At 34.9% G+C, this 14,958-nt stretch overlaps 1 protein-coding gene across 1 annotated transcript in view; it reads left to right on the top strand.

The window, feature by feature from the left end:
• Positions 1–14,958, top strand: part of AHR (aryl hydrocarbon receptor) — a 63,843-nt gene that overhangs the window by 31,963 nt on the left and 16,922 nt on the right. Inside the window, exons 3-5 of the mRNA XM_040589967.1 lie at positions 7,207–7,322; positions 11,000–11,089; positions 12,872–12,995. Coding sequence (XP_040445901.1) covers positions 7,207–7,322; positions 11,000–11,089; positions 12,872–12,995 — 330 coding nt within the window. The remainder of the gene's footprint in view (positions 1–7,206; positions 7,323–10,999; positions 11,090–12,871; positions 12,996–14,958) is intronic.

Raw genomic sequence — 14,958 nt, 5'->3', positions numbered from 1 at the left:
GTAATGGAAAATAAATGTTGTTATCCATCCATCCATCCACAATTTACTGTAATTTACAAGCTGTATTATAAATTGTAATACAACTTATAAGGAAGATTGCCCTTAAATGATTTCCTCATCATATATATAAGAAATAAAAAGGCTGATGCATGTCACAGCTTTCAGATTTAATTGTTAATAGATAGCAGAATAATTGGAGGCTAAGGTATTGGAATTAGAAAATGAAAATACGGAACTCTTCAATCATAAAAAAACTTGTCAGTGTTAGGAGCAAGGATGTGTCTACCATACATTGCCTTTTCTTTTTATTTTGTTTAGTACTTTAGTGTAAATAATTGCTCAGGTTTTAGTAGGATATAAATAAACAGTATAGAGCTGTCTTAAATTATTCAGGATTCATAAATGAAGAGCTAGGGAATACAAAACTTAAGAATACAAAATGTGGTGAAAATGCTTCTCCCTGCCCCCCGTATGTAATACATTTTACTTGTACCTGCAGCCTATACAGAAGTCTATCTTACTTCTCGGTGTAACATAACTAAAACTTTAGAAATAGTGATGATAATTCTGAATGGCATTTATTGTCTCTTCTATCTTTTAAGTACAGAGCAGTCATTAGCAAGTGTTATTAATGAAATGTACAGTTTATGCTATATAGTAGGTGTAGCTGTTTACAAAGTATGCAATCAATGCATGTGTTATCTTTCTTAGAAAAATCATTAGTAGCTTTTCCTCTTTGTTACTTAGTAACTTTCATAAACATTTTTCCCTCTACAGTCTCAGAGATAGCAGGTGCAAAATATTTCATATAATCTTAAGTGATGCAGACAGCTAATGTTGCATATAGATACATGGAGATATACATATATGTAATATTTTCTCCCACTTATAATGGATCTTTTGCCAGTATAAAGTTTAGCATATGTTAATGATTTAGACAATAGTTTAATATTAAACTTGGTTTTCTCAGTAGTGCCTTCATTGTCTTGTTTTGGCTGGTGAACTTCGAGTTGGAGGCTAGCATTTGTGGCTGAAGCGAGTAAGACCACCCCCTTATGAGAACTGCTGTTTTTTAAAGCAATTTAGACCAGACTAGTTGAATTTATAGTTCTACTGAAAAGGTTATGAAACATTCTAAATTGGCTCTGAGTGCAAACTTTGACCTGTTCGGCCAAATTGTGGGAACTGTGCCAAAAATTGATATAAAGCAGTTCTGGGAATCTCTTAAAGATTAAATTCCAGGACTGCATGACTGATGTGCAAATGATATACTTGTGATACTAGGCAAGTGTTACTTCAATAGTTTTAGGCTTGAACAGATTATTCACCTAAAAGTAAAAATTATCTCCAGCCTAATTTAAGTAATTTGTTGCATCTCAGTATGATTTTAAAAGGCCCAGTTAAAAACTGGCATCTTAAAATTCCTTTCTTTACACCTCTCTGTGGTGAGCTGCCCTAGGTCCTCAAAAAATTTTTGCTGTGCTTTTTCTTTGGGGAAGAAAAGGTAGGAAAGAGAAAAGGTTCTAACTGCTGCAGAGTATCTTGGTATGGTTTCCATGAAACTTTTCAGCCAGCAATCACTGAATTGGTTTGTATTCATCACTTTTATAACATGGGGCTGGTTTAGATGTATTTTGAGATGGAAAGTCTGTTTAATCATACATCTCTTGACTCCTTTAATAATAATGAGAGACATTTGACATGAGAATGCTCAGGTTTCAGAGGAGAATAATCTCTATGGACTCATGGCTGAGCAGCAGCAAACGTGGTATATTTTCTTCATTTCTGTCAGAAAAATGCCTTTATTCACTCAACACAGAAAAAATTGCCATTATTTTTTTCTTGTTTATTTTGGTCTTTCTGATGCTTTGCAAAAATTCACTTCTGTTTGTTTCTTCCCCTGTCCTGCCCCAGTAGTTTCTAGATTCGAGGAAAACAGTATAATAGAACTCGGTTTGGCTGAGTTGAATATTACCAGTATCCTGATAAACACTGCTAGGGATGCTAATCTGTTGGTCTATGGCCAGACCACCAAATATTCCATAAGACAGTAACCACATGCAGATTAAAGACATTTTTATTATATTTCATTTTTACTGATATTCTTTTGGAATATTTGTACAAGTATTGTAGGTGTGTCACTTCTTTTATGGAAGGGGAACTGGAACGGTTTTTAAATGCCTGTCTGTATTACTTCAGCAAGTTTCACTGTCAATATTTTTTTCCTAAAGTAACAGTAAAGTAGACAATTCAAGCATTTTTGTGTTAAATCAGGCTTCTATATGAATGCTGTCAGAAAGTCAGCTAGATAGTTGCTGACGTATACCTTATGCTGCATTCTCTGTGTCTCCAGTATTAATAACTTTGCAACAATTACAACAGGTAGTGTGCCCTGTCGAGTATGTCAATAGAGTGTATTTGCACTTGCTCTGTGACATTTTTACAATTCTTTGCTGTTGTAACTTCTGGTAAACAGACTATGGAATCACCATTTACAGGATTTCTGCTGAAGGTGCTCTGGTAGCTACAAATAGCTGCATGGTCATTGATTTTTACCAGCTGAACTGGGTGAAACAGTGGAGATGGAATTTCAAAGTGGCTGGCTGTCAAGTGAGGAAGTGATGGCAAAGGTTCTTGCTGAGAACAGGAGTGACAGCCCTGAAGGACAAGGACAACAATTGCTGTGGGTTGCAGCTGGGGGGAGCGTATCTACCAGGTGGAAACCCTAGAGATCAGGTGTTTGAAGGTGAAAAAGGCCTGTTTTCATCCTGGTCTAGAGCCTCTCTTGGGGGACAGCATGGAGGTTAAATGCGATGATGGATAGACTTGGTTTATTTTAAATAATTTTCCTCAAATTAAATTCTGAATATCTCAGTAGATAGTTCATTAAATTAATCTAGCATATATTATTATCGGTTGATTCAGCATGCTGCTTATAAATCGTGCATATATCCCATGGGGATATTTCCCAAAGCTGTTTCTCATAGTGAATGATATTCCCTGGAAAGGAGTAAGACTACATAATACCTCTTGTCCATAGGTATTGAAAATAATTTTTAACGAATATTTACATGATTTTAAAAAGAAAGATGGCTTTTGACAGTAGTTAGAACTCAACTGCTTGAATTCTGTTCCAGACCTTAAGAATTAGTCGTATGTCAGACTTCCTGTTGCCCCCCCGACATACTGTTAGTGTAATAAAGTACACTACATGTCTACAAATTTTTCATCACCCGAATGTAACAGAACCAGAGATAAGAAGCTGGTAAACACTGATGTTACCATTGTTATTTAATTTGCCTTTGTAGGTATAATGTAAAACTATTACATGAGCTGGTGCTAAGGCATTTCACAACCGTAAACCAAATGTACCGGAAACTAAATGTTGTTCTGTGTCTAGAAAAACCTATTAAAGGTCACTATGTAGCTTTGTTGTCTTTGGGATTTAGCTTTTACTTCAAATCAGGAAAGTCTGGGCAATGGAAATGATGCTTGTTGCTGGATGTGGGATTAAGTGACATTCATTAACCTACTTGGAAAGCAAGTGCTTGCAATCTAGCCCTCTTGCTAAAATTCTGTAGCAAATTTTTTTGTTTGTTTTTTTTACAGGTATAAACAACTTTGCTTTATTTTTGTTGCTTTAAAGTTATCAATGGAAATTCTGAGAAGTAATTTGATTGTGTCTTTCATGTATTTCAGAGTATGTATACAGATTTTTTTCTGTTTACTCTGTGAAAGTATTCATGTTTTAATTTCCTGCGGTTGAAAATTAAGAGGGGATGGGCTGAAATGAGTTGTACTTAATTCAGAGATTCAACGATGATAAAGCAATGAACTATTGGGATTATTTTGTGTGACTACATGAGTAAGACTATGAGAAGTAGCAGAATACATGGCTGATTTTGAACTAGGTGATGTTAACTGTAGTATTACCTTTGGATGAGGTATGCTTTTTAGCAGTGTAGTGTGCTGGGACTAAGCCTGTTCAGAATTGCTGCGTAGCCAGATGGCCTTCCCGTACTGTGAGGCCACTTGCTGCTGGGATCTGGTAGCCTTCAGTTGGACTGTATGGAACCACACATTGCCCGTTTGCATCTCGCTTGCCGGGGTTGCTCTGTGTCAGGGACCCATGTTGTCTCTGTGTTACTGTCGTAGTATTTGTCAACCTAAAAATCTTACTAGTAGGGTTTTTTTAATGTTTTCTTGAAGAGTATTGATAAAGAAGTTTAATCACACAGGGCTCTTAATTACCATACCTTAGCTATATTAGCATTGTAAACTTTACAACTCAGATTTATAATTTCTTTTATTAATGCGTATACTTGGTTTGAATACTGATTATTTTTTTTAGTACTGCTTTTTAAGAAGTGTTTATTATTCAAATTTCTGTATCATCCATTCCACAATCTTATCTCCCCAGCAGGAAATTCAACAAGCTTTTTTAAAAAATCTTGACTAAAAGTTATCAAATCTTGTTGATCTAAAATATCCATACTGAGTCACTTCTGTTTACCTCTGTTGGACTAAAAGGACTTTCATCATGAAGTATGAATATCTCACTTGTTACTTTCAGAATTATTAAATAGAAACATTTGGTCATCTTTCCTGGGTTTTTTCTACATTATTACTTGTATTTTTATCACTTCCACCTAACAAGAAACCAATTTTGTTGTTGCAGTTATTTGCTTCTAGATTATTTGTCTTTTTATTTTTATGAAATTGGCTTTTTCTAGTACCAGCTAAGCAAAGTTTAGCTTTATTTAATAATGGGAATTTAGTTTTAATGAAATCACATGTACCTAAGCAACTCTGCACTTCAGTTTTGGTGCGCCTCTATTAATCAAGAAGAGGGATGATAAAAATTTTCCTTTCTGTAGATGGAACCATTAACCTTTTTCCAACTTAGTCTCTAAAAGCACGTGGGCGTTCTAGAGCTGTCAGTGATGCACCTCCAGGATCTCAGAATGTGAAGTCCTTTGCAGTGCTATCTCTTCACCCTGCCTATGGCTGTTGAGGGAGAAATTCCAGTGACTTGGGCGGTTTGCCACAGGCACTAGCAGGCCCGTGATTTATCAGTCAGAACAAGGTATATTTGGAGTTTAGTGGGTTGTTGTTTTTTTTTTTTAGGAGTTGCGTACACCCAGTGCCGTATACAGCTATAACTTCCAATGTAACTTCCTTTTTTTTTAACCCAGATTCTCAGCAGTTCTCCATCTGTCTCAGTTTACAACAGCTTGATTTCGTACACCTTGTGATTTCTGCAAAAGGTATAGGTTCCAATTCAGCAAAATAGGTGATTTCATATGTACCTATTGCACTCTCTGAAAATAAGGAAGAATATAGCCATACCAGTGCATAGGCTGTGTTTGACCTCTAGAGTTCTGTTAATTGATAGGTGTAGAGCTAGTCATCATTCGCTAGTCAACCACCTGTAATTCCTCCTCCTCATTTATTATTTGCACCTTATAAAAGGAAAAAAACCCACCTCTATGTAACTGTATTTTTCAGAATGGCAAGTGTGATCAGATATCTTTACTTGTAACTTCCAAAGCTGTATGTGGGATTTCTCAATAATCATATAATATGAATTAAAAGAATAGTAAGTTTTCTTCTACTGACTGGACTTCAGGGGGGTTTAGTGACTATTCTAGGTATCCTTCAAAAATAATACTTAGGAAAAAAATATGGCTAAATCTTCCACTCACTTGAATTTAAAATGAATTTGCAATTGCAGCTCTGTGTGGCCTATTACAGGGCTTTTTGACTGGTAGGAAGAAGAGCATTAAGGTTTTAATTTCAAAGCAAATCCTCAGATAAATTCCTGACTGATTAATCAGTTAATGTCTTTTTCAACCATGTTTTTACTCTGAGGTGCCTTTGAGGGTTATTTTAATGACCACTGTCTGGCTTGAAAGCTGTTAGCTGCAGTGATAGCTTAAAAAAACCTGAAAGTCGTAATTCTTTTCAGTTAATAAACTTTGTGTAAAATATCATTTATCCTAGTTGAAAACTGAGTGAGCAGTTCTTTGGGATTCCTGACTAAAGTTCTGAGCATCTGAAAAATTAAGGTTTTCAGCAGGTTGAAAAATCATTTGGAATTTAGGGTGAATATCATTGCTGTAAGACAAACTGTTGGTATTTTGGAGAAGTGCCGTTTTTTTTATAAATTTCCCTTGCTTTACAACTTAAATATTTTGGGATTGGGGGTGGCAGTAGTGTTTAGCTTTACAGTAAATGTTTAAGGAACAATTACTCAAGTAATTTTAAGCTGTTTAGACACTACAGACCCACTCAGACTGATTTCAGATTCGGAGACTTTTTTTTTAGAACTGTGTGGAAGGTAGATAAATTCTGAGTTATGGACAAGCTTTGAGTATCTACTTTTACCTGACAGCATCCTGTTTATTAGAAGACATGGTGCAGAAATAGCAGGTAGTATCTCTTTCAGGTACTTAGTAGCAATTTGGTCTGATTTTTCATCCCTTATTCACTGAGCAATTTTTTTCTTTCAATTGGATGTATTGGTGACCTGAATAATGATGATTCATAGTTCTGGTATTTTATCTGAAATTGGAAAGTTTGCTTAATTGCTTAAATGGTTAAAATTTAACTATGGCAGAAAAAAAAAAAAAAAAAAAACCTTTGAGTTTGAAATGGCTTTCTTTGTTTTCTTTAATGTGTAATATAATACACATTTAGACTTCCTGTTTCTTTCCTTCCATTATCTGAAGGGACCTTTAGGTCTAGAGCAGGCTTATATCTGAGGTACCATAGTGTGATGTCTGAAATTGAATGGGATAAGAATAAGTGTAAGTGTTGTCAAACCTTAAAGCAGAGCTATTATCAGGTTATAGAAGGTTGTTGTATGAAAACAAAAATGTCCTTTATTAACAAGAGTGATAAACTAAAAGCCTTATAGTAGAGAGAAGGAGAAGGAAAAAAAAATTAATGTGATTTGAATTTATTTCAATAATGCTGATTCTGCTTTTGAAAGTATTATAGTTTAGAAAGGAGCTGGATGACAAATTTGGGTATAATCTTTAAAGGTAAGGAAAAAGCCTGAACTCGAAACAGAAATATTTCTTTAGATTGACTTCATAAGCATTTTTAAAATATATTTTTTTCTTACACAAAACAGCACATCATCACATAAATGTCCAGTGAGACTTCCAAAGACGACTCAACTTTTTTCTTTCTTTGTTCTAGTTGCATTAAAATCTTCTAACTCTACAAGACCAGAAAGAAATGGCATTCAGGAAAACTGTAGAACAGCAAAATGTGGAGAAGGGATGCAGATCCTGGAAGGAGAACTCTTACTGCAGGTACGTTTTGCAGTGGATGTACATTTTAAAAAAATTTTGAAAGGATTATGTTGTATTTATCATACCAGTTATTCACTGATAAGGTTGAAAAAAGTTTTCTTATCATCAAATTCTTTCCTCATTTTCTCTAGGTTAATGTTATACAGCTCTTGCACTTTCTCTGGTGGTACTAGTGACTTTGAAGAGTGCATGTTGGTCCTCTTAACACAGAGTAATTTCTTAGACTTGTTTATTCCCATCTCATTGCATCTATTGTTAATAAAGATATTAATATAAGGAAACAATCTTCATGAAAGTCAGATAGGTTAGTCTTCAACTGTACATTTGGTAACCAACTGTCTAAAAAATAATTCTCTGTAAAAGACCTTGAGCTTGCTGGAATATCCTGCTTTCTTAGTGGTTTGAAATAACTGGGTTCATAGTATAGGTTCAGGGCAAATTTTAAAATACTGCCAATAACTGTTAGCAATGTGAACTAACAGAAAGTATCAATGAAAACCAGAAGGTGTTTTTAAATTATATTGTCTGTTTTAATGTCGTAGAGTATCAAAGCATATGAAATAGAACAATGTAAAATAGTAGGTCCAGATTAAACTCAAGAAATTACTAATATAAGTAATCCAGTGTTCTAATTAGTTTCACAAAATACATTTTACTATGACCTGCAGCTCCATTTGAAATATGTTGTTGATCTTTCTTGTACACAGGTTTCACACTGATGTACCTGTCAGAAGTGGCAAATCACTAGGTCAGTCAGAACCAATGGTTTGCGTAGAACAACATTTTCAAATGTTCAAAGGGTAAAAATGAAAACAGCTTCTAAGAATCCCACAAAAAATTACTGTAACTAATACTAGTTGAAAACTGTTTCCTAACAAATTAAAAAACTAGGACATATATGCAATTTTCTAACCTGAACGAAGTATGACAAAGAACCGTTACGAAGTTACTGCAGGTGAAGAGCTTTCTTTTAAACAGAAATTATCTAAAAAGGTAAAATATATTGTTTATATCGGAGAATCTATTTGATGTGAAATTTATTTATTTTTTATGACTTCTGAATGGAAGTTATATGAGGGAACTGCTATAGCAAACAACTTTCCGTTATGAAAATTAAATGTGTGATGTGATTTTTACTGTAAATTCTGCCCCCTTGGGAAGTAAGTAAATGAACTGAATTTCTTAAATGAATTTGGTTTTAAAATATTTTATATATATAGATATAAAAATATGAGAATGAATAGGGAGATAGATTTTTCATAGGGAATGTAAGAATTGATGAGTGATGAAAGTGGAATTATTTAGAAGATAGTGAGCATCAGTAAGATATAAATATTGGTAAAATCTTTCCCTTCTGCCTAAGATTGGAAGTCTTTGTCACACAGATTTCCCTAGATTATAACTGGTGATGAACATTTCCTTTTTATTCTCATTCTATTTTTTGCAAAGATGGTATGAATGTATACGATATTGTTTATATTTTTTTATTCATTTATTAGATGTGTTTTTCTTGTTTTCTAACAGAAAATTCTCTTTAATTACCAAGGTAGAAACTGTCTTACTATTCAATATATTGGGGAAGTAGAGATCGAATACATAGATGTGCCTTCCTTAAAATTTGGCTATATGTCCTTTAAAATTGTATAAATTCTTTCAAATTCTTATTTTGGATACATAACCTATTACAGTCTAAGCAACTTTATGTTATGAACTGCAAGTCAAATGATGACCTAAGAAATTTTTAAAACATCTTAATTCTCACCAGTAATGAACAGTTTTATAATTGCCTTTGTATTAGGAATATTGAAAGTTTTTTTGTGGAAGCACAAATATTATCTCCAACCTCCAGAATAATAAACTCACTGCGGCACTTCATTATGCCTTTAAAGATAATTATTTTAGGGTTGCATTTTGCCAAAATGTCTATCAGAACCAGTCTTCCATTTATTGGTGTATCTGGATCTCTGTATGCTTTAAGGAACTTCCAGTAATTTGTTGCATTAGATTTTTGAGCAATCAGCTTGCATTATACAGAAATTTTTGGCTGACAGAAGGCACCTGATTTCTGCAGTAACAATCCTGTTTCAGGATGAACTGTATACCAGAGCCACTGTAAAATCTGACTGAATTTCAGGTACAGGAGCTGTACATAGCTTTGTATGAAACAGAGCAGAATAACCAATTTTAACGTGAGCCAGAATTAGATACTGTGCAGCTTGCAGACTTTTTATATCAACCACTTGAGGTGAAATGCCCTGCAGAAGAGGTCAGCAGAGGACACAAGCACCTGCCACTGCAGCATTCTGCTCCCTTGGAATTACTGTGAACTTCATCACAATCAAGGATTCTATGTAACTACTCAAGATTTCTTGGGTTGGCTATGCTATTTAATTTCAGATTATTATTAAATTTTTTTTTAGCTCATACTGTATTCAGGGGACGTTCACTAAAATTATATAAGGAGTTTTATAGAGCTCACAGCTGGTTATGGGAATAGATTAAGGAATGTCTACACATTAAATAGGAGTGGTTCACAGCATTTAAAGACCAGTCATTTAATCAGATATTTAACTTGACTTGATTAGACAGTATTAGTAAAAGAACAAGAAATAGTAAGACGATAGCTCTGCAAAATATGGAAAAGCAACTGTGGTAGTAACCATAGTGTGGGGCTATGGGAGTTAATGTTTGTGGAAGAACGATGTTGGTTTATAATAAAAATAATTTGTGTGTTGTTACAGTAAGATATAGGGTATCCTTCACTTACTTTCATTTTCTATGTTATAATAATTTTGCATAATAAAGAATTTTTAAAAATGCATTTTAAGTGTGCTGGCCAAATTTGACTTTGAATGCAGCCGAGGAAATGAAGTGGCACAATATACTTAATCCAGTCCCTCAAGACAGCCTTTTGTTAAATCTTGACTGAAATCCATAGAAGTAAATCAGCACCTTTCAGATGAGCTGCCAAGTCACAAATGTACTGTTTGCTATCACAACAATCGCTATGAACTGTATTGATTGGGAGTTCAGATAAATGCCCTTTGTGTGACTTTGAGTAAGGAGCCGCTTAGTCTGCTGCTTCATGAAGGGGGAAATCTCTTCAAAAACATTGTTTACTTGCAACAGTCCGCTTGTGCAGAGGTTTTCTATTTTAAGTAAGCTATAAAATGTTTTCTTGGACTATATAGGGGATCTTGATCACTTGATTTCCTGTCCACTTAGGCCTGTCTGTGCTATGAATAAAACAGATTTAGGGAACAGGTTTGTGACATGGCTCCCACTCGTGCTGCGAGCAGCAGTGTACCAAGGGCTTGAGCCAGGCAAGCATCGTGAGCTACGGCTGATACTAGATAAACTGGTAGTTCACACTGCTGTCCCTCACCTCCTACAATCAAGAGTAATTAAAAGTCATCAGCAGGTTTGGCTTCTGCCGTGGAATTTTCCAAAAGAACATTTTATTTTTACTTTTTTACTAGGTGCGGTTTTCTTCATTGTGCCGTGTATACTGTAGAGAGATGCAATGAAGAATCCTTCTGTTTGTGCTGTTAGATAATGATATGGTTTTGCATGCTTCACATTTTATTGGGAAACTAGGGTATTGGTAGACTTTCAACCACAATAATTACCTGGAATTTTGTCTCTGAAGCTGACAGATTGGTGTGTTTCCTCCCCAGGCATTAAATGGTTTTGTGTTAGTTGTTACGGCTGATGCTCTGGTCTTTTACGTCTCTTCTACTATCCAAGACTATTTGGGGTTCCAACAAGTAAGTTTATTTTTCCCTCTTCCCCACCCCCCCCACCCCCCCCCCCCCAGGTTTTGCTTAATTTCAGAGAGCATCAGTATTCATATTTATGGTCTGATAGTTTGTGCGATAAAAATCTCAGTTAGGTACTTTGGGTTGGATTACTTTGAAACCATATTACTTTTCTATCAGCTTACATAGCTGAAATGGGACCTCAGGCCAAGCACAACAGGGATATAATTTCCAAAGCTGAGTTAGGCAAGATAGAAAATTTTCACACTTAATTAGTCTTTACTGGAACAACTGTTTGAAATTTATACTGTGGTGTTACTCAGTTTCTGAAGCTGAATGAGACATAATTCAATGGGAAGGTAATTATTTTAATAGAAACCTTTCATACAAAATCAACTCCATATGTCCTGAGGTTTTAAATAGCAACTGAGTGATCTTCCTATTTTTAGAATTTTAGTGTTCTCTCACTCTTATTTACTTACGTATTTCAAAACAAGCATTTGTTATTTTCAATTTAAGGTGTAGATCACATCTGGCTAACTTCCTTGGGCTTGCAAACCTGGTACCAAAGTAGTAAAGACCAAGACCCAGTGAACACATGTTGCCTTCCTTACAGAACTGTTGGAATTACTTTATGTTAAGATGATAGAAGCTTAGTTTATTGTTATCAGTTCATATATTTGAGTACTGGATGATGATAGATTCAGTTGCAGTCTAAAAATAAGGAAAAACTCTGCTTGGTATGCAGTTTTAGCTAACTGATAAGACATTCGGGAATGTTTGTGTAAAACAAAATATTCCAAACAAAACATGGTTATTACAAACAAAATATTATTCCTGGGGTTACAGATTCTTTTGGTGTGGGGGAATGGAGAAAAGAGCTTGGGAAACAAATTGGGCATAAAATTTGCATAGTAATGTCACTAAATCAAGTGCATTATATAGAAGTGAAGTCTTAAAGTTATTAAAATTACACTTCTGGCAATTTATTCTGAAAAATACTGATTCTTTTATGAAATTCATCAAAGCAAAATTTGAGCTAAGCTTCTGCTTTTGCCAGCCCATCTTAATTTCTTTAGATCTATGTATTATTTTATGGTTGGGTTTTCAATCTAAACAGAAAACAGGTTATTTAACTCCTCTCAGTTGACTGAGGCTTTTCTGAAGTATTTTTGGTGGGTTTTTTTCCCTGTAATTTCTTTCAACCACTGATCCTGGCTTTCCTAACCATGCAGTTGGTGGTGTACAAAGAGCGTAACAATTACAGATTTTAATGCATCCTTAAGGAGTGACAAAGCTTTCAGGAAAACAAAACCAATGCTCATAATCTACTTGGCTTAGTTTTGGAAGTTGTTTGTTCAGGGCCTTTGGCTTCCTTTTGTATTCCTGTAGCACCTAGAACGGGTCAGATGCAAGTACCAGCTGGCAAGTACTTTATTTACCAGTACACAATATTAAATGATTTAATCAAAACCTAAGCATAACGGTTCCAGGCTTGCTCAGATAAAAGCAGGTAAAGAACAGTTTGACATAATGTTATTTTTTTCTAAGGTAATATTTTTTTTATTATTTCTCATGTTTGCAGTTACGGGTGTGACTGTATTCTTCTCTATGCTGCTAAAAATTGGTTTGCAAAGCTTTGTCACCTGCATGCAAATGTATGTTTTTATCACCAAGCAAAATGGAATTTGCTATATCCATAGCAGTGTTGTTAACCAGGCAACTTATATCATATTGTCATGTAAGTTTCTGATTCTCTTTCTTTCCCACCCTTTTCCTTTTTGCACGTAGTCTGATATTATACACCAGAGTGTATTTGAATTGATTCACACAGAAGACAGACCTGAGTTTCAACGACAGCTACATTGGGCATTAAATCCTGCCCAGTCTGCAGATTCTGGACCAAGCATACAAGGTGAGATTGCAGCCAATTTATGTGTTTGCCTGTCTGATTAGATGAGTGTTTTTTAAATTTATGTAAAAAAGTTTAGATTCTTTTATATGAAAAAAAAAAAGGAGTAACATCTTTAAAATTATTTGACGTTCATGGATGTGTGTAGCCAACAGTGGGAATTACTTTTTTTTTCCCACTTTAAAAAAAGAACTGCTGTTCACAGCACAAAACCATTCAAATACTAATTATGATTTAAATTAGAAGACTTCCATTTGGAGCATAAATGACTGAGTGTCTTGCATGTTTGATCAGTGGTCCTGTGGTAAATAGCAAAGCAGGTAATCCTGCATGTTTGTGTTGCAAATAAGGTAGTCAGGAGCGGGCAGTATCTTTTGGTGACATAAGAAACAAGGAAGTTTGATTTTTCTGTGTTCAGCCTCAATTACATGGTTTGTCTTTAATCACTGAATGAGAAAGTGATTTCTCTGAAGTAATGATCTCTCTTTTACATCTGCTACTCCTGGTTACAGATCATGACACCAAATCTATTAGCTTAGGAAGGCCAGCAGACAGTCGGGAATGACAGCTTCTTTAAGCTCTTTAGGGTAGTATGACTCCCTGACTAAGAAATGTGTTATTACGGTGTTAATATTTGGAATAGTGCTTTCCTAATGTGGAAGAGTTTTACACTTCTAGTTAGTTATGTGCAGGCTGCCACACAGAACAGTACTTTTCATGGGAATAAAAGGGGAAGAGGAATAAAAGATGAAATAGATGAGCCTTTAAGACCAAATACTGTGTTTGTTAGAGCATCAGATTGTTTCATGTTATTGAATGATGCTTAAGTGACCTGCTATACTGAGAAACACATTGCTTACATATTGGTAAAGAGATGTGTAGGTACATGTGCCTGCCTCATAACAATGACAAAACTGCTGAGACAGCTGCAATGCTCCAATTTGCACAACAGTTGTTTAAATATGTAGGTGAAGCTCTCTGTTACTGTAATTTACTTGATAATAATTGGGTTTTAATCCAGAAAAAGTCCATGCTATTTTATAGTAAATCTACCATTCATAAAGCAACTTGATTTAAAACTCTAACGAATTCATATTTTACAGTATTGAAATGCCATGACTTGATAAAGACATAAAAACCAGAATATGTTACTTACTTGTTTGGCTCACAGCTCACTGTATTTCAATTTTTTCATTTAGTGGTCAACATTGTTATATCATCTATGGATCAGCCTCCACAGTCCAATTGAAAACATGCTACACAACTAATTAATATCACAATTTGATATAGCAAACAGCTGCTGGTAGTCAGAAACCAGGTTTTTATGTTGTGGGTTACTGTTTCCTTTGAGTGAAATGGGGTTCTATAGCGTTTAAGCAAGTATATATGAATTTACAAAACGTTGTGTTTGAAAAGTACGACACCAAGTTGACTTGGCATCAGATTTGACTGAATGGTGGGAAGCGCTGAACAGGATTACAAATGATTGTTTTGTACCTGGTGTTCCTAGCTTACTAAAAGCTGCTAATTATTTTTGGGCCTCAAGTAGTATAAAATATTTGGATGCTGGGGATCTGTAAACTGAATTCAGATTGATAACAAAAGATAATGCTAATGACCATAAGGATCCCCTCCATTTTTGCTAATTTAATCCATTGTCTTTTTAATACATTCAGCTAGCATTATGTAGATAATTAGACATATTCTAATTGTGCTCAGGCTTAGGCACAGATTCCAGCCTGAGTCTGGGAACTAATTCTGCTTCAGGTAGTCTGGACTGGTTTGTTTCTCACTCAGTACTCTGGTGTTCCCCTAGACCACTGGTTTCCTCCTACTGCTATTGTGCTTACCAGTCCCGTTCCCAGAGAAGCTTGAAAAATTCTGATTTTTCAGTCCCAAATATCTGCTTTGGGCTGTAAGTCTGTATTATATTTTAAAGTTAACTTGCTATGCAACATGTATAGTC

The sequence above is a fragment of the Falco naumanni genome, chromosome 4 (genome assembly GCF_017639655.2).
Source record: "Falco naumanni isolate bFalNau1 chromosome 4, bFalNau1.pat, whole genome shotgun sequence".
NCBI classification, from domain to species: Eukaryota; Metazoa; Chordata; class Aves; order Falconiformes; family Falconidae; genus Falco; species Falco naumanni.
Note: the sequence above shows the minus strand (reverse complement) of the source record. Positions and strands in the feature narration are given on the sequence as shown.